A 24139-nucleotide genomic window follows, 5' to 3' on the forward strand; every position below is an offset into this window, starting at 1 on the left:
TCTAAGTGGTTAAGAGATTTTTATGTGTTTAAGTTCTTCCATGGACATTTATAGATTGTCATGTTGATGCATAATTATAACCTATAAAATTCTTAAGAAACTATGTTTGTAATAGTCTAGAATACATAGTCCAGAATGGTAAATACACTAGCAAAATAATGTTTATCTTAAAACTCACCTCTGGCTTGCAGAAAAGGAAGGGTCACCTTTAGTTCAGAAATAAGACCATAGATTTTCTTCAAATGTGAAGTCAACCATTCACACCTAAATCTCAGAGCTTCCTGTTTATGAATCTCCAGAACATGGGGAGGGTTAAATAGCAACTCCTCCTAGACATGACAGAAGCTATGCAATACCATCAACAGACATACTAACATGGATACTGGAAATTTCACAAGGCCTCGTATAGATGAATTGCCACTGACTTCTGAGAATGAGCCTTCTTCAGGGAAAACATTTATAATTTAATACTAAGAAATGAGCCTAAACAAATGTACATACAAAAAACATAATAGAACGTGTACATGGTAAACATCTGTATTTGTGTATTCGTGCGTGCATGTACAGATATGAAACAAATGTGTATGTGCCTGTATGGGTGTATGTATGTTTGTCAACTTAATTGTAGAGCATGGTTGGAGGATTGGAAAATACCTTGTATTTCATGTTTTAATTCATGAGCTATGACACACCCGTGTCATAATTGATGTGACTTTAAATATTTGATTAAATATCTCTACACAGCGTTAACTGTGACATCTTTAAGTGACCAGAATGCCTTGTACATCTTAGTAAATCATTCCTGATTTTACTTATCTGTAAGGTCAGAAATCACGAAAACATTTCAACCATCTTATCCTTAGAAACTACCTTGAGAAACTTTATGTCGGTTTTTACTTAATATAAACTTAGTTTAGTAACCTTTAACAATAATTTCACCACCAAATCACAATAAGTTTCACTCTAACTTTAACAAAATCAGCAGACAAAGAAAAACCTCAATTCAATTGCGCTATGTATTTATTATCTATAGTTAATGCAGTAAGAGGGGTCAAAAGCTTGCAGGCGACACAATTTCACAAGAAGCATTGTAGGGAAAGAGAAGGGCTGAGATTTATCAACTGTATCTTAGGGTCTTGGTGGACGCATTCCTGGGGGAGGTGGGCCTAGAAAGAAAAAATTTAAAAAAAATTCCATTAATGTTAAAGGTATATTAATACTGCAGGACCTGGATGTCATTCCCAAGTTATAATATAACCACTAACCTCTAATTCCTGGAGGAGGGGGTCTCATTCCTGGAGGGGGCATGCCTATAGGTGTCCCTCGAGCAGGGGGAAGTCCAATTGGTGGGCCCATGGGTGGTCTCATTCCAGGTGGAGGAGCCATAATGCCTTAAAATTTGACAGAAATAAGTAAACACTTCATGTCAGCTCAGTAAATCTGTTACAATTTAGCACAAAACCGGGGTTAAAGAAATGAGCCAACAATGGTAATGAGAAATGAAGTATCTCATACTATAAACCAGAGTTCCACATTACACACTTAAAAATATGTAGACCAAGCATCACCCCTATGATCTACAAGGTGACATGGCTGAAAGAAGCACTGGTGTGATAGTGTCAAGGCTTGTGGGAGTAAGGGTTATCTGACTGAGTTTACATTCCTCTCCTATAGATGGAACCAAGCACAAACAGCTCCTTAGATGGCCAGAAATCTGAGACTAGATTGGCCACAAACCTAGGGAACAACAAAATATTATTGGTCTGCTTAAGGAATGCAGCACTAATGACATTCTGCATTATCTAGATCAGTGAGTTGTGAAACCATCATCAGAGAAGCTTGCTCCAATAGATGGAAACAAATACAGAGACCCACATGCAGAAAATGTGCACAGAAAATGACCTCCTTCAGAACTCTGCCCTAAGTCCTCATGGAACCCTACTGAAGAGGAGGAAAGAGATTATAAGAGTTAAGGATAAATGATACCAAGGAAAGAGGGCTGTCTAGCAAGAAGACTGGTAACATTTAGTATTATACCAAGCTTGTACTTGTCTAAGTAACATGGGGTGCCTGTACTGAAAGCTCTCCTATCAAAACACTTAAAGAGAAGTCCATGCCTATCAGTAGATGACAAAACTATATCTAAAGTATATTTGGAGTTTATCTCATAATCGTTTGAACACCTATTTTATCTTCTGCATTTCCTGTTTTGCTTTTATTGGTTTACTATGTGTGAGAGGGAATATATCTTAGTATACGTTTGCTTTTTTTTGGGGGGGGTCTTTATCTCATGTTTTATGATTGTTTTGGCCTATTCTGCTTTGCATTCTCTTTGATAGTAAAGAACGTGAATGGGGAAAACAGAAGGAAAAACCATCAAAATATATTTAGAAAAAATATTTTCACCAGGCAGTGGTGGTACACCCCTTTAATATCAGCACTCAGGCAGCAGACACAGACAGATTTACAAGAGTTTAAAGCCAAGCCTGGATAGTCAGGGCTACACAGAAAACCTGCCTCCATTAAAAAAAAAAAAACCACCTGTTTTCAATTAATAATAATTTAATAAATAATTAAAATAGTCCCCAAATCACGAGTTAATAAATTCTCAGCAAGGCAATGCAATGATGCCTTATCTCATTTCAATCACAGTACTTAAGATTGTATTTCCTCAAGATTATAGAATCACTTAGAAACAAAATCATTGTTATTTATCATAAAGCCCTTACCTGGAGGTGGGGTTGCTCTGCCTACAGGTGGAGGTGGAGTTCCCCGTCCTGGCGGGTACTGGGTTGGGGCTCCTGCAATGCTAGCAGTAGCAGCAACAGCAGCAGCTGCAACAGTGCCTCTTCCCTGTGGGGTCATGACCTATGACGTTATGCCAAGAAGACAAATGGTGTTAGTCTTTTTCCAAAAAAGAAAATTAATACTAAATATGTTCTACTAAAAACATTATTGCTGAGTCTTGTACTTATCTTACTCTATTTCTTTTAAGCTAATGAACAATAAATCCAGAATCTTATGCATAATAAGCAAATATTCCTGCTGAGCTGCTGAGCCCACAGCCTGGAACTTTTGTTTTATGGGTTTATGTTTGCTGGTAGGTTGTTTCTTTTGTTGTTTGTTCTTTCCTCCAGACAACAGACACTGTGTCTAATATTCCTGACTATGCTAGATTTCCTTGAGATCTATCTCCCTCAGCCTTCAGAATGTTGACCACAAAGTCATGCACTACTACATCCAGTTTTATTCTCAGTTTTTGAATCTTAGCACGTTTAAATTTTCTAAGTGTGTGATTTTAATCTGGCATATATGACTGAATCTTTAATTGCATCAAGTCTTTTTTTTAATCTTAGCAACTATTAGTCTCTTCCATTTACACACTTGAGTATTAGATCTTTCTAGAACATGTACAACATAAACAGTATAATGATAGCTTTATGTTTCCACATTTCATCATTCCCATGCTCTATTTATATTTTCTCTTGGCTCCAGCTGTATATGTAGCAGAGGATGGCCTTGTTGGGCACCAGTGGGCGGAGAAGCCCTTGTTCCTGCCAAGGCTAGACACCCCACCCAGTGCAAAGGAATGTTGGGGAGTGGGGAAGGGGGTTGGTTGGGAAGAGGGAACATCTTCATAGAAAAAGGGGAGGGGAATGGTATAGGGGCATCTGGCCAGGAAATCGGGAAAGGGAATAGCATGTGAAATGTAAATAAAAAATATCCGGTAGAAAAATATTTCCTCATTAATAGAAAACCTTTCTTTTTTTGATTCATACCTGCTGGGATGGGCCTCCAACTCCTCGGACAGGGCCTGCTAATCCAGCAGGAGCTTGGGGAATAGGTACACCTGCTGGTACTCCTCTGCCAGCTGCTCTTCCAACACCAGGGCCACCTGCAGCACCAGCAAGTGGCACACGAGCAATGCCAGTCTAAAATGAAAATGTATAGCTTACCCAACAGAGTGAATTTGCTCAAAACTAATTTTATTGAAAGGTGAAATCTTAACAGTCCACATCTCCAATCACTTTATGATTAGAATAAGTGATGGTATAATACAACAAATTCTCTTCCTCAGCACCCTTCAGATTTTATATACCGACTGAGATCCTATAATCTTGCATAAACATAAATGAACCCCTTCTTCCCAATAAGAATTCATTTATACTTCTGTCCTTCACGGATCTTGTATTCACATTACCTTCTAATAGAAATAGCATGTTGTTACCAGAGTACAAACACTGCTTTGGTCAAATCAAAATACCTCCCCTTCCTTACTACACTAGAAAAAAGTAAAGTATACAAGTTTAAGGCTAAACATCAGTGTTCTTCCAAAAAGATATATGCAAATGTAAGTGGGTATCCAGTTTGTCCAATGATTGGTAAACTATATTATATGTTTGTTAATTATTGACAATTGCCCCTGAAACCTTGTGAGAACAGAATAGCATTAAGAAAAAAAATGAAGTCAATTCCTTACCACACCTTAGGTAGTATCCAGTATACAAGTAAAGAGGTGGAGTATCCAGTATACAAGTAAAGAGGTGGAATCATAAATAAATCCTTAATTCGTAAAGACACAGCTCAATCAATACTTTTATTAAGTACTAGGTATATTGTAGTATTCTTCTACTGTATACTGAGAAGATATTCAAATAACAAAGTATCCCACACATTATAGATCAACCATTTGAATATAAATTAAAAATGAAAGTCAAATACATGCAAGTCCTCTCCTATATCTTCCTTACATCTTTAGGAGGTGGACCCTCCACTGTCATGGAAACCAAGTTCTCTCCACGTAGCAAGACCAGACCCAAAACCCGTTTTTCTTCACGTTCTGGCTGTTTTGCATTCTTTGGCCTATAAATCAGAAGTAAATAAACATTAGTTAATTCATTAAGGTTTCATTTAAAACTCAATGCAACAATTCACATGTAAACAATGTTTTATTTGGCTATTTACTCTGAGGACTTAGTCATATAAAAATAGTAAAATTATTTTCCTTTGAATGCTTGCTAGATATTATAAAATATGCAAAATGATGTTCTTTTGCAAAATTTAGATACAGATTTCATGATGACTTATTCAAGTAGGCATAATTGAATCCTCAATTATAATAAAATTATAAGTGTACTAAAACCTATAACCAAATAATATTGACAAGAGATTTTTATTTTTGCCAGCATGATATGCATTTGATGCAATGTAATGATTTGACTGAATCCTGAAATAGGGCTAAGAGGTCAGATAGGAAAATTGACTCATTAAAGTGACTACATTCACTATAGTTACTCTATGTCATATTACTTCAGCTCAAATCTTCCCTCTAACTTCTCTCTCCCACATCCATGACCTAAAACAGCCTTACTTGATCTTCCTGAACTCATCACAATCACAGAGGATCAAATTCATATGCTTGTCAAAAGCCTTAAAGGTGCCAATGAAGATTCTTCCATCTTGCAGGATACATCTCATTCTATAGTCAATATGCTGGAGCATCTTGCTACTCTTACCCACAGTCTGCCAATTATAAAGGAATATCAATGGTAAGTGCATCTATATCCCATTTTTCCAACAGTAACTTATTCATTACCTACACTTGTATTAATGCTTCTCCAATAGTTTGTTTCATATGTTCTCTAATTACTAAAATATCAAATTGAATTAGGATCACTATAAATCTCTCTTCACTTCTCAGAACCTATTATCTCATCTAACACGGTTAAGAGAATTTAATACTAAATTGGGGACCTTCCAACCTAGTTACTCCTCAAGAGTTGCTATTTCAATGGTCAACCGGTCCTTCCACATTGTTACCTAAATTTCTAACAGAGCACCTCTTCCTCTGAATTATTTTTGTAAACAAAATATTTCCTCATTAAAAACTATGAATGCCAACTCAATGAACTAAAATTAGCACCCCAAAAGGCACACAGATCAATCAGGCCCACATCACTATTATTAAAATATTTTAAATTTGTAATCCATTACAAGACTGATGTGATGACCATGAGCCCCTATTCTTCTTGCCTCCACATCAAAATGCTGGTTTTAGGCATGGGTCATAATATTTAAATCTAAGAGTAGCTATCATCTTTTCTTTTTTAGTCTGAGGCCTTGACATTCAGAATCACATTAATCTATAGAACAATCTCTCTTTATCCAACAGTTCTTTCCCAGTAGACTGTGCTTGTGATCTGCAATTTGATGTAAGAGTCATCTATCTACAAGTTGGTCCCTTAAAAGATTTAGTCATTGAAAAAAAAAAAACCTGTAAGTCGTCCATTCCTTGGTACTCTTCCCGAAGATGTTTTTTGATCACCCTATACATGATCTTAATTGTTAAGCACTGAGCATTCATCGTTATGGATTGTTATTTCTAAAATTCTTTACTAAAAATCCTCCAAACATTGAGAAACTATGACGGCTATCAAAAAAGGTTTGGATATCAGCTCTCCAAACCTTTGCTTAAATGTACAACTTACCATGATTGCTGTTCCACAATAGCAGTTGTCAACACTAAAATTTCAAGATCCTTAATACTTGGAGAAGGGCAATAAATAAAGGTTTGATGCAGGCTATTAACACAGTGTAAGCTTGACCAAAGTTTCACAATCAGTGGATAGGTCCTGCAGAGGAAAACATAATACACTGTACTTCAATTCATGGCTTAAAATATTCAAACATTGTAACTTCGTAAATATACATGTTCTCTCTCGTGTCCAGTGATAATCTGTTTCAGTCCTCCATTTTAACAGTACTGTTACCACCACATCTATGAAACCCACTGGACATGAGTATTGGGAAGATTCCTGGGTATATTTCTGGATGCATTTATAGGACAGATAGCAATGCTACCTTCCTTTCTGGCTAACATGAGATCACAGTTTATATTTTAAGCTCTAGAAATCCACGTGTCTAGGGAGCTTACAGATTTAACCTACAATTTTAATTTAACATGTTTTGCCTGCACACATATCTTTATATTATGCATGTGCCTGGTGCTTACGGTAAGAAGAAGGTATCAAACCCCTTAGAACTTAGAAGCTACAGCTAGATATGAGCCTCCATGAGTGCTGGAAACCAAAAGAGAGTCTTCTGCAGAACCCACTGAGACATCTCAAAACATTGCCAGGATTTTATATAAGTGCTTATAAAATTTGATCCTCTTGCTTGAAATGAAAGCACTTATACTGACCACCTTCCCATTAAATATTTATTTTTATAATAGTAAAAAAATTTAAAATACTATATATTTCCAAAACACCCACTTTTTTCACTTCCCAAAATTTATTACTATCTCATTTACTTCTTAGTTCAAAATGAACTTTTGCCCCCTCTTAAAACTATGATAGGTAGGTAGCCTTCCTCCACTAACCAATGAGTTTCATTGAACAACACAAGCTATAGCTGAAAATTGACAGATGGTTACAATAAAATATACATACATAATGCTGAGGAAGAATTCATTGGCTGTCTGCCAACAGTTTTACAGAAAGTTTGAGAACTTTTAAGTACTAAAAAAGTAAATACAACAAAGGACTAGGAATATTGCCTTTTGTTAAAGACTGCATGTTAAAGCATAAAATTTTCTCAAATATTTGATTATATTTATTTCAGCCTAGCATAGAATTTTCAATGCTTTTCCTGTGTGTTAGGATTACAAAGGCACTCTGCCCACACATTTAATCAGAAGTTAATCAGAAGTTTAAATGAGAATCTGAAGATGTGATAGTACAAATTCTTGGTTTCTAGAGGAAAGGGTTTGCAAAGCCCAATCTGGCCTTAAATATACTCTCTATTTTACTTCCTTTCTCATACTGCTCTATTAAAATTCCAGCCTTGAAGAATATGTAATCTTTACATAATCCTTTGTAAATTGACTACAAGAAAAGTAAAGAAGTACTCATTTAAATTAAAGTCATGTCCTGCCTTGTCTTACCTTGTATCCCTATGACTCTGGATAGGTAAGACAAAGCCTTTCCACACACCACAAAAACCTTGTATAGTTTTATGCCTATGAGAACTTGGGAGAAGCAAGGCAGGATAGGATGATGCCTAGAAATTCAACGCTAGCCTGGAATACATAGGAAAACTTCAGGATATCGCCAAACAATACAAACAGAAAAGCTGCCACATAATATAGTTACATATATCAAGACCAGAATGCTTCATATTATGTTTTGGGGAATATGGAGAATATTTGTATGTACACAATCATCACATTTAAAATTTGTCACATTTTGCCTGGAGGTGAAGCATTGGGAGGATCTCTTAGGAGTTCTAGGCCACCTTGGTCTACAGAGCAAGTTTCAGGGCAGCCAAGGTTATACAGAAAAATCCTGTCTCAACAACAAATAAATAAGAAAAAGAAATCTGCCTGTCTGTCCTTGAATTGCTAGGATTAAAGGCATTTGCTACTATGCACAGCTATGTCAAACTAGCAAAAGTACCTTTCTTACTCTATGTTTATGTAGCCCTTATTCTATGATAAATACTCTTAATTCTTCCTATAACCTTCTCTTTCTATCTTCTCAAGTGTCACAAGTAATTCAACTAATAAATCTGTTTTCACAAACAAAGGCTAGCAAGCAGTCCTTCAATGTGACAATATCTCTTTGGCGTTTTGTTTTGTTTTGTTCTTAAGACAGGGTTTCTCTACATACTCCCGACTGTTTTAAAACACAAAGAAGTCAACCAGGCTGGCCTCAGAGATCTGAGTGCCTCTGACTTCCTTGTGCTGCCATTAATGGAAAGCATCACATCAAGCTCAATGTGACCTTGCTATTTCCTATCATGAACCAGCCATTGTTATTCAAATGAAGTCAAACTCATGCATGTGTGTGAAAGGAATATCTTTAATCTAAATTAAAGTTATTAAAAAATTATTAGCTGGACAGAGGTGGCACACACCATATTCTTAGCACTCAGGTGGCAGACATATTTGAATTTAAGACCATCCTCGTCTTCCAAAATGCATTCAAAGAGATGGTGAAGAAAAGAAATTTACTCAATGTGGTGACATTGGAGAATCAATAAAACAGACCCAGCACTCTGAAATCTGTCTGTTTTTGGGATAAAGACATGGCATTTTATGATAAGTGAATAATTAAGATAAGGCACACGATATGCAGACCAAAGAAGAGGTGGTCTATTTGATAATTTTCTTAGTTCTAATTCTACAAGTTGGTCCAAACAAATCCTTGCTTTAAGAGAATGGACTGGTTTTTAGACAATGACTGATCCTGTTTTAGGTTACAACTTTTTTTTCACGGCTAATTATCTTCATATGGGAGATGGTCGTGCTCATTTCTTCTGTTTTCAGAATCCAGGAACTGGGTGAGTGGCTTATTTTTGTCCTTTTAATGTTCCTTGAGTAATTCATATGATTGCCTAAATGGCACACAAGTATCTCAGAAAAGGACAGAGACAAAAATAAAGAGATGACAGAAACTTACATTAAATGTCTCATCACCCCAAATGAAAAGCAAATTCTCTTTAACAAAACCATTTTCTAGATATTTGTTATAATAATGTACACATTTTTAACAAATTGGTTAATTTGAATTTGTTGCTTTAAAAAAAAATCTTCAGATCTGTTAGCACATTTTACCTGTGTTTCAGATATGATTTTCTTTGTTTTCTTAAAATATAATTTTTTATTGAGGGAAAAAACAATTTTACAATGAAAGCTAATCTAAATAGAGAAAATCTCAAAGCAACCTCAATACATGAGAACCAATACAGGGCTGCCCAGTGTCTCCATTCTTAGTTCATAAATTAAGATAGTAAAACAGAAATAAGGAGGAAACAAAGGAGAAATAGACAAAGACAAAAAAAATAATGATAACTTTATAAATGTAATGCTGTAGACTATACTCCAATGTTCCCAGCAAAAACCATTTCTAGATAACTTTTAGGAGCCAAAGCCAATATATAAATGACTTTAGCCCTCTGTGCCATTAACAACCACACTAAGAAATCTGGAAAGCTGATTGAAAATTGCCTCAAAAGTAAAAGAGATAGCTACCTAACCATCAGCTGGAGAGATTCACAGCAACCAAATAGTGACTCACAACCATCTGGAGTGTGTTCTGATGCTCTGTTCCGATGTACCTGAAGACAGGTACAATGTAGTCAAATAATATAAATAAACCTCAAGAAAGAAAGAAAGAAAAAAAGGAAGAAAGAAAAAGACAGGGGGTGGGGAGGAGAGGACAGGACAGGAAGGAGAATGAAAGACCCTACAATAATCTGAACCATGTTGTAGTTGGTTCATAACATACAACATTATATATATGCTCAGAGGCTAGTGACAACATCTGATATACATTCCAGTTCCAGGATACCCAACCACCTTTTCTGGTATGTGAGCACTAAATACATATAGTATGAATTCAAACATGCAGGTAAAACACTCACATACATTTAAAAACAGAGAGCAACATAGTTATTAATAGGCTTTAGATATCAACCCAGTTCTCAAAAGAAACATAAATAGCTATAAAAACTTTTAAAGTGTTTAGCAGTGCTGAAAAGATGGCTCAGAAGTTAACAGCTTTGGATGCTCTTCCAGAGGTCCTGAGTTCAATTCCCAGCAATCCCATGATAGCTCACAACTATCAATGAGAGCTGGTGTCCTCTTTTGACCTGCATGTATATACATTTGCATATGCATATACACACATATATAAGTGCAGACAGAACACTTTATACATAGTAAATATTTAAAGGTGGGGGGTAGCAATCAGGGAAATGAAAATTAAAACCACCTGGAATACATTATGTTTCTGTCACAATTGCTAAAGGAACAGAACTGACAAACACTATGTAGGGAAGGTTTATTCAGTACTGTCAGACTACATGCTACAGAAGACATACAAAATAGGATTGAATTTCCTTTTAAAACTATATACAGAACTGAAACGATAGCTTAGTGGGTAAGAACACTGACTGATCTCCCAAAGGTCCTGAGTCCAATTCCCAGCAACTACTTGGTGACTCACAACCATCTGTAATGGGATCATATGCCCTCTTCTGGTCTGTCTGAAAACAGCTACAGTATACTCACATAAAATAAATAACTATCTCTAAAACTCTATACAAGTCTATAAATCTTACTGACCTAGTTACTCCACTCTAGGACATATATATGTATACTGTACCCTACTACACCCATTGTTTAACCATGTTCATTTCTCGTGATTTCTATTCAGCTGTAAAGAAAATAAAATCATGAAATGCACAGGGAAATAGAATTGCAAAGAATTGCAAAACATAAGTAGCACTCTGGTAATGCAGAAAATAAATCAAACAAATAATGCATTTCACAAATCTAAATAGTTTCTCTACAGAAAAGGACAGTTAATGGAATGCACAGATAGATCTCAGATTTGGAGAATACCTTTGCTTGTTATATCTGGCAGAAGAAAACTATCTAGAATATATAAAGAACTCCAGAGACGTTAAATCGGTAAAATAAATGGTTTGAAGAGATTTCTCAGTAGTCTTAAAGGACATTTTGGGGTCACAGCACCCAAATGATGGCTCACAACATTCTATCACTACAGTCTTAAAGAAATCTCATCACCAAACTTTCAAAACATATACATTATGTGAAAGAAAATTTATTTGTAGTTCCATGCTTTCCAAACCCATAATGTATAAAACAAAATAAACACTGTCAGGTATGAAATATCTCCCTTGAGGTGGGTGGTACAGTGTGGTGTAGACTACACCCTCCATTGTATAATATGTACTGATGTAAACTATTATATTAGTGTATATTATACATTTTACATTTCCAACCAGAACCTGATAACAAGAACCTATTCCTTAAAATAGCCACATAATTTATTTGCATAGAGCAAAAATATCTAACTGAATTTTTCCAGAAGCTTCCTAACTGATGGCTAGGTTTCAGTGTCAGAAGGTGCTTTACAGAATGCTGGAAGAACTCCATTCTATCTTGTTGAGAGCCCTGTGACCTACAATAACAATCACCCTGTTAGGATTTGACCATTGGTGTAAGGATGGCATGGATGTTATAGCAGTAGCCAACAGCTTTCTAATTTAACTATATATTTTAATAGTTTAGTTCTTTTATTAGCTTTTTGAGACAACAGTCTCTCTATATATCACTGACTGGTCTGAATATCATAATTTGGGCTGGCTGGCCTGTGATTTCCATAAATCTACATGCCTCTGCCTCCTGATTGGTGATATTAAAGGCCACCGTGCCCAGCTTAATTGATACAATTTTAAAAACTGAAAACAGGAAGAGATTTGGCTCTATTTTATGAGATGTTACTATGATTTTGCAAAGGACCCTAATTCAGTTCCCCCTAAAACAAAGGAGCTTATCCCTGTCTACACCTCCCCTTCCAGGGGATTGTGATACCCTCTCAGGCCACTGAAGATTCCTGTAAAAATACATAATGTTTATTTTTAATTACTGTTTTTCTTATGTATACTGTATACTATACCCTGTACTATCTTCAGACACACCAGAAGAGGGCATCAGATGTCATTATAGATGGTTGTGAGCCACCATGTGGTTACTGGGAATTGAACTCAGGACCTCTGGAAGAGTAGTCAGTGCTCTTAACCACTGCTCTCCAGTCCCATGTTTATTTTTTTTTAAGTAATAAAATAGATGAAGTTAAGGCATGCTATACCTGGTACTCAAACATGGCTAAGAACCAGTAGCTGAGAAAAATACAGGCACTACAGTGGAAGCTACTACTATTACTGTTAAACTGACATAAAACGACTGCCCTCGAAAACCATTACACCCATATATTAGTTCATTTCTCACCTTGTATCAGAAGCTTCCCTCTGCAATGGATGGTGCTTTATAGAGACTTGCAATTGACCAAAGTGCAGAAAGTGAAGTGGAAGGCTCAATCATAAATTATATCACTCCACTACCACCCATGTCAAAAAGTCATCACAGAATGGATAGAAAAGTCATGAACTGGCATTAGAGAACTTCTGGGAAATAATGTCTTCTTGAATGGTAAAATTAGTATACTTATGAGCTATCATAATTATAAGTAAACATGCATTTGATACCTGCCCAAAACTTAGCCAATCAACAGTCCAACATGGATGGATGGCTTATGAGACTTTCTCCTTACATTAAATTACAGCCAGGCAAGGTCATATAATGAGATCCTGCCTGAATAAATACATTAAGCCTGTAAAAAAAATAAGCCTAGTATGGTAGTATACACATATAATTTAAATTTTTAAGTCATTGAAGCAGAAAAACAGGCCTTCTTGGTCAAAGTGAAAAACAGAGTCTCATTTTGCAGTACTTTGTACCTCACTAAATGAACTCAAACTGCTGCTGCTGATGCTGAGAACACGTTGGGAACGAGTGACACCTATATCCAGAGCCCAGTATTTTTAAATGACAAGTAAACACGTTAACTTTATTTCACACTATGTCCAAGAAATCCTTGGACTGTGTGAGTACTGTATGCCCATCGTAGATAGACATACAGTTGAAACATAATATTTCTAAATTAAATAAATTGGCTTAAAAGAAAATGATCTGCAAAAGAAAATGCATTTCATTGTAAGAGAGAATCTAAATAAAGGAAATTTAAATCAATTAAGATTGCAACATCATTAGACGATATTTTATTACATGATATACTGATTCAAGAGAAATAATCACGGTGAAATTCTTTCTCTAGAATTTTATGACTACTGCATCATAGTTAAAATGACCATTTCAGTATATTCATAAATTGAACACTTTCTTGAGAGTAATAAAAGCTAATAAAATACTGTGTAAAATATTAAGAGGAATAAAGAATCTCACAAGAATTATATAAATTCTCTAATAAATGAATGTTTTATAGGATAGAAAAAACCAAGCAATGAAAAAGAATATTAAATTTTCTTAATGAATTCTAAAATAAGATATAGAAACATGACATGAGGGCAGATACATTAAGATCTTAATTATATTAATTTCAGTGTTATTTAATATGCAGATTTTACAAAATTTCTGTATGTCTCATGTTGGGTTATATATTTTTTAATACCTAATTGTATCACTTAAGTTCCAGATACCTTATTCTTTTTTTTTACTTTTGTTTATTTTGGAATTAATTCTAACCTGTTTTTGTTGACTTCCACCACCTTGAAGTTCCAATACTGCTTTAACCACCTCTTGGTGTCTCAGCTAAGAACGCCTGTCTCAGTTCTGCCTGGAAATCCACCACAGGAATTTGCTGTTGCTGAGAACGCCTTGGGTACAAGTGACACCTACAGCAAGAGCACAATATTTTTAAATAGTGAAAGGCATCTGTCTACGTAGATAGCAATAAGCAGGAAAATATAGGCATCTTTACTCTAAAAGAGACTCCTTTAAAAAGTCTAACATAGTTTAAAATATTGTCATTTAGGTATGAACATATCATTCAACAATTAACTTGGTATAGGGATTTCTGCCAACAAGAATGAATAAATAACTACTAGATATTTGTTCAGTATGGTGATATATCCTACTACTTAAAAAGCCAAGAGTCCTCATATAGAAGGTACCAAAAGTACTCATTTCTCAATTAAATTATGTAAAACAATAATTTCAAACATGTGATGGGCAAGGGATTTGTTTAAATGGTTTACAAATTATTAATGAGGATATTTCTCCCAGAAATTACCTAAACCATTTACACCCAAGAGGAAGAAAAGCAAATGGAAAATTTGACCATTTCCCCTACTCATTTTTCTTTCTCCATCCTACCATGTAGTACGAATATATAATGTAGATATTTGAGAACAATTTTTGTCTTCCTTGATATTAAAGTGCTAAGCTCAGTCATATATATCTGTAATTCCAATATGAAGAAAGGATAGACAAATAGCCTGGCACAAGTTCATGGCAATTTAAGTTTACTATATAGAGTTACAAACTATATTAAACTAGACAATAAGACCCTATCTACTGGGGGCTCGTAGCTATTAATACCAGCATGTAGGAGGCAGATTCAGGCAGATCTCTATGAGTTCAAGGATAGAGATTATTTTTATCTTATATATAGTGCTAGTTTCAAGACAGAGCTTTATGGAGAAACCCTGTCAGGAACACCCCACCCGCAAGGAAAAGAGGAGAAAAAAAATAAAAAGATCAAAAAAGAAAAAAAAGCTGTATCAAAAAAGCATTATCAAAATGAGCAGGCATTAAATGGCATAAATTACTAATCCCAGCACCTAGAATGTAGAAACAATAAAATTAGTAAAAGGCTAGCTACTACTGCCACAAGAACCTTTTTTTCTTTTATAAAATTTACTTATTTTATATATGTTAGTACAATGTCGCTCTCTTTAGATACACCAGAAGAGGGTATCAGATCCCATTATAGATGGGAGCCTCATATGTTTGCTTCACATTGAGCTCTGGACCTTTGGTAGAGCTGTCAATGCTCTTAACCACTGAACCATCTCTCCAGTTCATGAACCTTTTTACAAGGTGTCTGTGTATACATAAGTGCACACACACACACACACACACACACACACACACACACACACACACCGAGAGAGAGAGAGAGAGAGAGAGAGAGAGAGAGAGAGAGAGAGAATTATAATAAAATAATGATGTATAGACAGCTGGTTTGCAGTTAACAAGTGTTGCTCTTAGGAAGAATGTTCAATTCCTAATATCCACCAAGTAGCTTAAAACCTTCTGGGAAATGTTAACTCAAGTCCCAAGAGACCCAAATGCCCTCTTCTGGTCTTGAATAGTAGGTAAGTATGTGGTGCAGACATATATGCAGGAAAACCATAAATATATATAAAATAAAATAAACCTTTCAAAAAATATGTCCATATATCTGATACCTTAAAACAGCTAAGCTCAGTGCAACAAGAGATTTTGAGTCATGTATGTCATTGCTCTATACAATAAAATTTTAGCAAAACACAAGAGCCATTTCCTATCACATAACTAAGTATTCAGAAGGCAGAGGTAATTGGATTGCCATAAATTTGAAGTCAATCTGGGTCTACAGAGTGAACTGTAAGAGCCAGCGCCACCTGGTGAAACCTCCAAGAGACAGTAAATAAAATCAGAGGGGAGAAATGAACAAAAATGCAAAAAGATTTGTATTCTAGTAGCACATAACCTATAGTTGTGAAAAAGCCAAAGCAAAATTGCTGTGATTTCAAGTTCAAGTCCCATCCATCTAATACCCAGCTCTTCAAAACAAACAACAACAAAGAAAAAAAAACAACAAAGAAAACCTGAGGGATCCTTCCCCATTAGCAAGATGGTTATTGAAAGTTTACATACTATATAAAGCTTCTGGGAGTCAAGATTTTATTTTCTCCTATTTTTAGAAATCATTCTTAGCCAGTTATAGTGGTACTTGCCTTTAATAGCAGAAGCAGAAGGCTATCAGTGAGTCTGAGTCCAGCCTGGTCTATATAGTAAGTTCTAGGATAGACAGAGCTATATAGTAAAACCCTGTACCAAAAAATCATTTTAATCATGTCCTTTAATTAATTTTATTTTGCAGATTGATTTGAAAAGGAACACACACACACACCCCTATCTATAATATTTTGCCATCTTTAGTCTATTCAACTATTTTAATCCTGTGTGGCACAAACTGTTCCCTATTGTCTACAATTTTGGGGTGAAAAGTCCTTTAGTATAAAGGATGTGAAATGAATAGCAATATATGGCTGTACTGTCTGCCCCCAAATGCAAAAACAAATGCCACGTTGTTGAATAAGAAATAACTATTCTTATAGCACTCAAATACTACATTCTATAAAATAAAATCAATATAGAGATACACCAACGTGAGAAGGTAATAAAGGTATACTGAGAAACAAAACCTCATTTCTCCCCTTATATACCCTCAAAAACACAAATGTGAATGCCATTAATAAGTCCTGAAAGGAGAACAATTTGAGATTATCTCTATGGAAAAAAGAAGAATGAGCTGATAATAGTTGAGACTCAATAAATTCAGAGTTTATACATCAATGATCAGTATATTTTAGAGTTATTTAAGATAAAGATCAGGATTCATTTGTGTGTGCATATGTATATTGAAAGAATTGATGAAAATACTTATAAAATTTTAGCTAAGATATATGATACAATGAATCTAAATATAGTTTGTCATGGTAGTGCACACATGTAATACCAGCACTTCGGATGTGGAGAAGGTTCAAGAGTCAAGAGCATACTTTGGTTTGTGACACAATCAGGTCAGTATAGATTTCCATCTCAAAATAATAAGCTTCCTTACAAAGAACAAATGTGTGCATTAATGTCTCACCAGTGCAGAAAAAGCATTTATTATGAATGGGAAATGAATAGCATAACTTAGATATTCATACTATAAATATGTAATTCTAATGGTACAAATCCCTTACACATTAAAAAAACAAAAATAGAACACTTCCATTAAGTGTATGTATGAAGCTCTAAGTTTAATTCAAACATCACAAAAAATGGGAAAGGTGAAGGAAGCAACATTCGTGTGATTGAAATGTCAGGAAAAAGTCACCATGTTATACTGAATGCAAATGTAAGGAACCAGGTGTGTTGGTGCATGGTTTTAATTCCTGCACTCCTAAGGTGGAGGCAGGTAAATATCACTTCAACCAGGCATGGCTAAAATGGTAAAAGCTAACTGATGTTAAAACAATACAACTAAGGATTTAGTTATTTTGTTACATCTTCCCTATTAGGTCAATTAATTCAATTAATGTCATTCTAATCTCTTTTCTGTTATTTGCTTCTTAACTCAGAAGTCACATACTCTTGGTTGCTCAGTGAGGCTGTCCTTCTACGTTTGACCTGGACCTCAATCTCTGGCACGTGCTGTTCAGTAGTTCTTCTCAAGTGTAAACGATCCCTGAATGAGAAAAAAAATAACAAATGCATTAGCTTATAAAAATTATTTAAATGAATTATGAGAATTAGGAATGGTACTCAGAGCTCTTGCCTAGGAAGCAGGAAGTCCTGGGCTCCATTCTCAGATCTGTATAAATTAGAGGTTGTAGTACATACCATTAATCTCAGCCCTGATGAGATATAGGCAGGGTACCCTAAATTAAAATTTTAAGGATACTCTGCTACCTACCAAATTGGGAATCATACAAGGCTAAAAGAGTCCTTATATTGAAACATAAGTATAGAATTGAAAAATGGTTCAGTAGGTGATGCATTACCAGCTGTAAATACTAACCAGACAACTGTAGAGTGATCCCTGGACCCTTGAACATGTAGGTGGAGGGAACCTACTCCACAGAATTATGTTTACTTCTATGTCTGTCATACATGCATGTTTCCTCTTACTACCACAAACACACAGTAAAGACAAAATAAAAGCTTGAAGGAAGAAATAAGGGCTTCACTTAGAATCTTTTTTCTTTAGTATAGTGGATATTAAAAGGCATTTGTAATCTAATTAAAAATGAAAAATTATGACAAATTGTGCCTTAATTTCTAGTATTTTAAGGTAAAAGCAGGAACAAAGGCAAAAAATAGGCAGATCCTGCTATGTTCAAATCCAGTCTGTTCTACAAATACAAGTTCTAAATCAGTCAGTGATCAAAATAAGATACAATTAAAATATTAGAGTATTTTATGCTTAAAACATATTAGGATCTGGAGCTAGAGAGGTGGCTCAGCAGTTAAGGGCAATTGTCTGTCCTGAGTTCAATTCCCAGGAATCAGAAGGTGACTCATAGGCTCCTGTGTATACTGCAGTCTGATGCAGTCTTCTGGTATGCAGGTATACATGTAAATAGAGCATGTTAATAGAGCATACATATTAAACATTTAAAAATATTAGAATCTGTGATTTAAGAATAATTTAGTTAGGGAAGAGCATTACATTAGAAAAATCTGGATCAAGATCAGAAAATGAAGTAAAATTATTTCCAACTATATTCTCAAAAATATTTATGTAGATGTAACATACACATACCTGAATATACATATAAAATATACACCAATTCTCTACCAAAAAAAGGCAAGATCACTCCAAACTATTTTGGAAAATATTTTTAGATTGTAATTCATATATGTAGAAGACTAATGAAAGCATAAAATCAAATTGGAAAATTATTAACTAAACATATCCATATGCACATGTAGCTACCTTGAAGATTAACAAAGAAATAAGAGGGCTGCTTAAACAAAAATGCTATAAACAGGCTGGGAAAATGTACCACCATGTTAAGATCTGGGAACACCTCACAAAATGGCCGTTCTTTCAAACTGAAGATAGAGTAAGAAGGGCCTCTGGGTAGCCATGTTAGGAACTGCAGAAACCATTCATAATACTGAAATTACAAAAACCAATGCAGAAAAGACATATGAAAGGTCTTTGGCAAGTCAGATTATCAAAAGCAGAATCTAAATGCCAATTTTCTACCTATCTGTAAAACTAGATTTATTAGCAGTTAACAGTTGTTTATAGAATCTTACCTGTTCTAAAAATACCTGACCTGTGTGTGTGTGTGTGTTTGTGTGTGTGTGTGTGTGTGTGTGTGTGTATACACACGTAGGCACTTACTTATAAATCCCTTTCAGCAAAAATGCTCTCTAAAACCTGAAGGATGTATATCAGCTCATACCACACAGCAAGTTCAAGGTCAAAATTGGCTCTGTGCCAAGGCCTGCTTCAAAATCCCAAATTCCAGGTTTGCTAACCCAAGGACTAGCAATCATAGATTTGCTAAGTTGAAATGGGGAGACTTATTTCAAGACTAGTTTGAGCTACACAGTTTTATTAACAAAATCTTGCCTGAAAACAGCAAGGAATCACTCATAAATTCTCTTACAAGTCATTAGACAAGTAACATTGAGTATAGTAATAAATATAGCAGAATAACTTCAAAAACTGCATTTTAAGTGCAAGTTTTAAAAATGAAGATACATTCATGAAGAGGAAGGAATAAAGGCTATCTAAATGGTAATATTTAGTAGAATGGAATAGTGACCAAATTCAGTCACTTTAATGTAAAGGTCTGTAAACAGACCAAGTAAAATAACACATTTAATAACAATAAAGTTCCCTTAATTAAAATTTGTTCCTCTAAAGTGAAGAATACTCACCATGTTCCCACTCAGAATGTGCTATAGCAATAATCACAAGAGCAAGACGTCAGATGAGACAGCATTTTGAAACTAGCCTGAGTTACACTGAGATCCTTCCTTAAAACACTAACAAAATATTATTTGAAACATCATGTTACTAGAGTCTAAAGACTAAATTATATTATACACAGTAGTTTAAAGGTATGTTTTTGAAATCCGGCAACTGCAATGTGAAGATTACAAGTTTAAGGTTAACCTAGTCTAGATCAGACTGTCATGTCAGAAAGACACAATCTTCCGAAGCAAAATTTTCTAGAATTTGCCATTTTTTTACGATGACAACCATAAACACTACCTACCCGTAGTGAAGAAAAACAAGATTTCTTTTTAAAAGTCAAGCACAAAAAAAAAAAAATTCATGAAAAAATTTCAAAGTATAAAATCCACCCAGATGTGTCACACCTGTGGTTTCAAGGACTGGAAAAGGGAAGAAGTGAAAGTGAAGTGGATCATCAACTCTAGTGACAGCGGGATACATACCATGTCTAACATTAAGATGAATTACGTCAGAATCCAGTTTTACATTTTTAAGTGTGTTTGATAAAGAAATATAACATGCTGTCATTTTGTTCATTATGCTTTCAAATTTAGTTTCTATTTCAAAACTGTAAAAAAAATAAACACTATTCATTCTTAGAGCATGCACTACCCTGTTTTTAATTTGCCTTCCCTTTAAGAAATTACAATCTATATTTTTAGCTGCTACAGGGAGTTTAATTTTTTTAAGATAAGCATTAAAATATAAATATAAATTTCCTACCTGATAGGTAATGCTATGTTAAGCATCACCAATAATATTAGGTCCAGACCTGGCTATATTGTTCTAAATTCTCGCCCATCTATTCTACTACTAAAAACCACAGGTTCAGGTTGTACATACCTCTAAGCTCTATATCCCTTATCTCGCCACCCCATCTTCCAATAAATTCCCCCCTCCCACACATACCTTCCATTATAAAAGGTCATGGAAGATAGGACTAAATCTGTGAAAAGGAGCCTGCGCCAACAAGTCTCCATTTTCTGCCCACTCCCTACTGCGACACTGCAGGAAAGGAGATAGGCAGCTATAGCACCAGGTTAAGGAAATGGTTCTCATCCCCTTGATGCTGATACTGCACAATCCCTCTGCTAATTCCCTTCTTTTAGAGGTAGGTGTCACCTCTAATGCATCTGTTTCCTGTAGGGAACAAACCAGTCTTCCATAGTCTTAATTCTGAAGGTCCTTAAGAGAGGGTGTGGCTGAATTTCCAACACTGCAGAACTGACAAGTGCTGGTCCCTCCTTCGATTTGTTGCATAATGGGGAGGGGTCTACTGCCCCCCCCATACACCATGCAGCGCCTGCGCACTTCAGTACCTCTGCAGCAGCGGCCATCTTTACAGATCCTCACAAAGGCGTTTGACATAGGACATGACCCCTTGATAATACCAAGAAGACATTAAATGGTAAAATTCAGGAAGCCATGAAAAATAAAATAAAAAAGACACATTGTCTTATTACCTCTACTCCGTGCGTGGGTAAAAGCAAGGACTGCATAGATTTCATATACTACCCCACCGCTGGAGAGGTGGGTTGACAGTGACAAAATAAACAAGAAAATGGAACACTGAGGCTTTCAGCCCTATCTTGCAAGCAGTAGACAATTCTACAAAAGGAAACAACACGACACAATACAAGAAAGGATAGCAAGGAAGAAAATCCTTAAACTGAGGACAGGCCATACCACGGGTTCTGTTCTCATCAACTTGCCACCTCCCACAATACTGGTACATTCCACATATCTACCTCTCCAGACCCCACCCTGGAACAGCCCTGAAGCTGACTGCCACTGCACTGCAGAGCTAAAAGACACACCCTACTGCGTCGGTTCTACCAGACTTTTTACAGTAATTAAACCTATCCACTCTCAGAGCTCCAAGAACCCAAACCACTGTGATTCAGAAACACTCTGGCCACCTGCAACCTGGACATAATACCATCATTTCTCTGAGTTGCAAGTATCCTCTTGCCGCACAGCCGCATGACCTTGAAGTGGTTACCGAGGTATCAGAGTAAATCACCCACTAGCCTCAGGCGGAGATCTCCTTCCGCCAAAACAGCCGTGCCACCACTACAAGGCTCTGACAACAGCTTTGAAGCCAAATGAAGCGACTGAGCTCCCACAACACCACCCACTCAGCCAAAAGGCCGCAACCGCAGAGCTCCCTAACCATGAGCACAGAGGCCGCGGCAATACAGACCAGGGAAACAGCTTCCATCCCCCTCACCCCTTGCACATAGGCCATCGCAACAGAGTTCCCACCCATCCCACCTCCCGCGGAAGCCTACAGGTTGCGGCAACAGAGTCCACAAGCCCTATAGCCAGGCTGCGCCAGTGGAGTTCCCATCCCCCACGTAGCCCACAGGCTGCGACAACGGAGTTCCCATCCCCCAGAGCACACAGGTGGCGGCAACAGAGTTCACATGCCCCATATCCAGGCCGGCCGCGGCATCTGATTTCTCATGCCTGGCAGCCCATAGGCTGCAGCAACAGTGCTCCCACCCCACTCCCCCAGAGCACACAGGCTGCGGCAGCAGTGTTCCCACGCCCCATCCCAACAGGCTGCAGCAACAGAGCTCCCACCCCCCCACACTCGTGCGGCCCACAAGCTGCGGCAACAGAGCTCCGGCATCCTGAAGCCCAAAGGCCATTCAGTAACCGTTCCAAAATACCTGAATCTACAGGTCGCGGCAATACAGCTCGAACATCCAAAGATTCCACCGGCCGATACAAAAGAGCTCTCGGATCCCGGAGCCCAGAGGCTGCGGCAACATAGCTCCTACATCCTGGATTTCACAATCAACAACCTCAGACCACCATAATAAAGGCAACGTGTTACACGCAGATGCCGCACTAATATACCCAAGGAGTCGGTCAGACGGCTCCAAAGGATTTCTCTCTGATTCTAAAGAATAAAAGTATCTGGATCATCGAAAACCCCAAAACCCCAAATCTAGAATATTTTGATCAAATAGGGAGCACTTCCAATACTAGAAGAAGCCAAGTGCCCAGCTGACCTTCCTCGCTCCATTGCGTTGCAAAATCTCTCCTCAGAACCAACCGTCTGGCATCTCCAGCACCCTCTACTCTCTGCGCTAGACTTGCCGCAATGGCTCAGGTTTTTCGTGCTGCTCCCTACGCATGCGTCCAAGGCAAGGGCTGCACATGCGCACATTTTTGCCGCAATGCAGGGGTCCATGTCACTCTCTGACTGCAATGTCCTGTCAAAAGTCAGCTATCTGATCTTCAGAGTTCCTACTAAGGAAATTTGAGCAAGTATTTTCAAAAAAAAAAATAGCTGTCAATCTGGGCTAATGGATACAATTACCTATTTCTGAATATATTTTTACAAAATTAAAAATAGTTCCCAAGAAGTTGTAAGCATCACTGATCTAAACATGATTTTCAAATACAAAGATTTTTCTATATGGAAGGGGGAGATTTTAAAATACACAGATTTTTCTATATGGGAAGGGAAAAAAAAGGTTTGATCTCCAATATTAAAAAAAATGTGGTTTCTAAGCTAAACCAAAAATAATGATTTTCGAAAGAAAAAAGCATATTAAACATGAGACCCAGCCAAATTGTCAGATGCTTAAATTTCTGTACAGAAGTTTATCCTGACTCCTAATTCTACATTTATTTGATGTAGTGATATTTGTATTTTCTTTCTCTGCATTAGAACATATTATTAGGAAGACAAATATTTCTCCCAAATCATGGTGCAATTAAATTTTAATAGAAATTACATTCCATTAGGAAGCTTCAGCTTCTTTTGTTGTTGGTTTTGGAGAGAGTTTATCTGTGTAGTTCTGGCTCTCCAAGAATTTTCATTTTTAACAAACTGGTGATGAACTCAAGATGAACCTACCTCTGCCCAGTTCTGTAATTAAAGGGGTAAACCAACAACAACTGAGCTCTATATAATATATATAAATATATTTATGATATAT

At 36.4% G+C, this 24139-nt stretch overlaps 2 protein-coding genes across 3 annotated transcripts; both read right to left on the reverse strand.

Annotated features, from left to right (window-relative positions):
• Positions 1-1002: 1002 nt before the first annotated feature.
• On the reverse strand, positions 1003-23068 carry Snrpn (small nuclear ribonucleoprotein polypeptide N). The gene is made up of 10 exons (NM_031117.2): positions 22859-23068; positions 17799-17894; positions 14135-14283; positions 6489-6632; positions 5372-5523; positions 4752-4863; positions 3780-3932; positions 2730-2868; positions 1266-1391; positions 1003-1166 (listed from the first exon to the last, which is right to left on the reverse strand). The coding sequence occupies exons 4-10, from the start codon at positions 6489-6491 to the stop codon at positions 1129-1131; spliced, it is 723 nt and encodes a 240-aa protein (NP_112379.1). The 5' UTR covers positions 6492-6632; positions 14135-14283; positions 17799-17894; positions 22859-23068; the 3' UTR covers positions 1003-1128.
• On the reverse strand, positions 1003-23302 carry Snurf (SNRPN upstream open reading frame). 2 transcript variants are annotated; one of them, NM_001270712.1, is given in 11 exon segments: positions 1003-1166; positions 1266-1391; positions 2730-2868; positions 3780-3932; positions 4752-4863; positions 5372-5523; positions 6489-6632; positions 7946-8080; positions 14135-14283; positions 17799-17894; positions 23204-23302. In NM_001270712.1, coding segments are annotated over 3 exon segments (216 nt in total). In that variant the 5' UTR covers positions 23218-23302; the 3' UTR covers positions 1003-1166; positions 1266-1391; positions 2730-2868; positions 3780-3932; positions 4752-4863; positions 5372-5523; positions 6489-6632; positions 7946-8080; positions 14135-14177.
• Between the last annotated feature and the right edge of the window lie 837 nt (positions 23303-24139).

This window comes from Rattus norvegicus, chromosome 1 (assembly GCF_021556685.1).
Source record: "Rattus norvegicus strain SHRSP/BbbUtx chromosome 1, alternate assembly SHRSP_T2T, whole genome shotgun sequence".
In the NCBI taxonomy this organism is placed as follows: Eukaryota; Metazoa; Chordata; class Mammalia; order Rodentia; family Muridae; genus Rattus; species Rattus norvegicus.

What these genes read in the sequence shown, in the direction of transcription:
- Snrpn (NM_031117.2), bottom strand. An exon ending in AGGGTCCACCTCCTAAAGAT is followed by an intron (nt 3,933 to 4,751) that starts GTAAGGAAGATA and finishes TTTTCATTTTAG; the next exon opens with ACTGGCATTGCTCGTGTGCC. An exon ending in TTGGAGGCCCATCCCAGCAG is followed by an intron (nt 2,869 to 3,779) that starts GTATGAATCAAA and finishes ATAACGTCATAG; the next exon opens with GTCATGACCCCACAGGGAAG.
- Snurf (NM_130738.2), bottom strand. An exon ending in GCCTCACTGAGCAACCAAGA is followed by an intron (nt 14,284 to 17,798) that starts GTATGTGACTTC and finishes CTCTTGCTGTAG; the next exon opens with GTGTCACTTGTACCCAAGGC.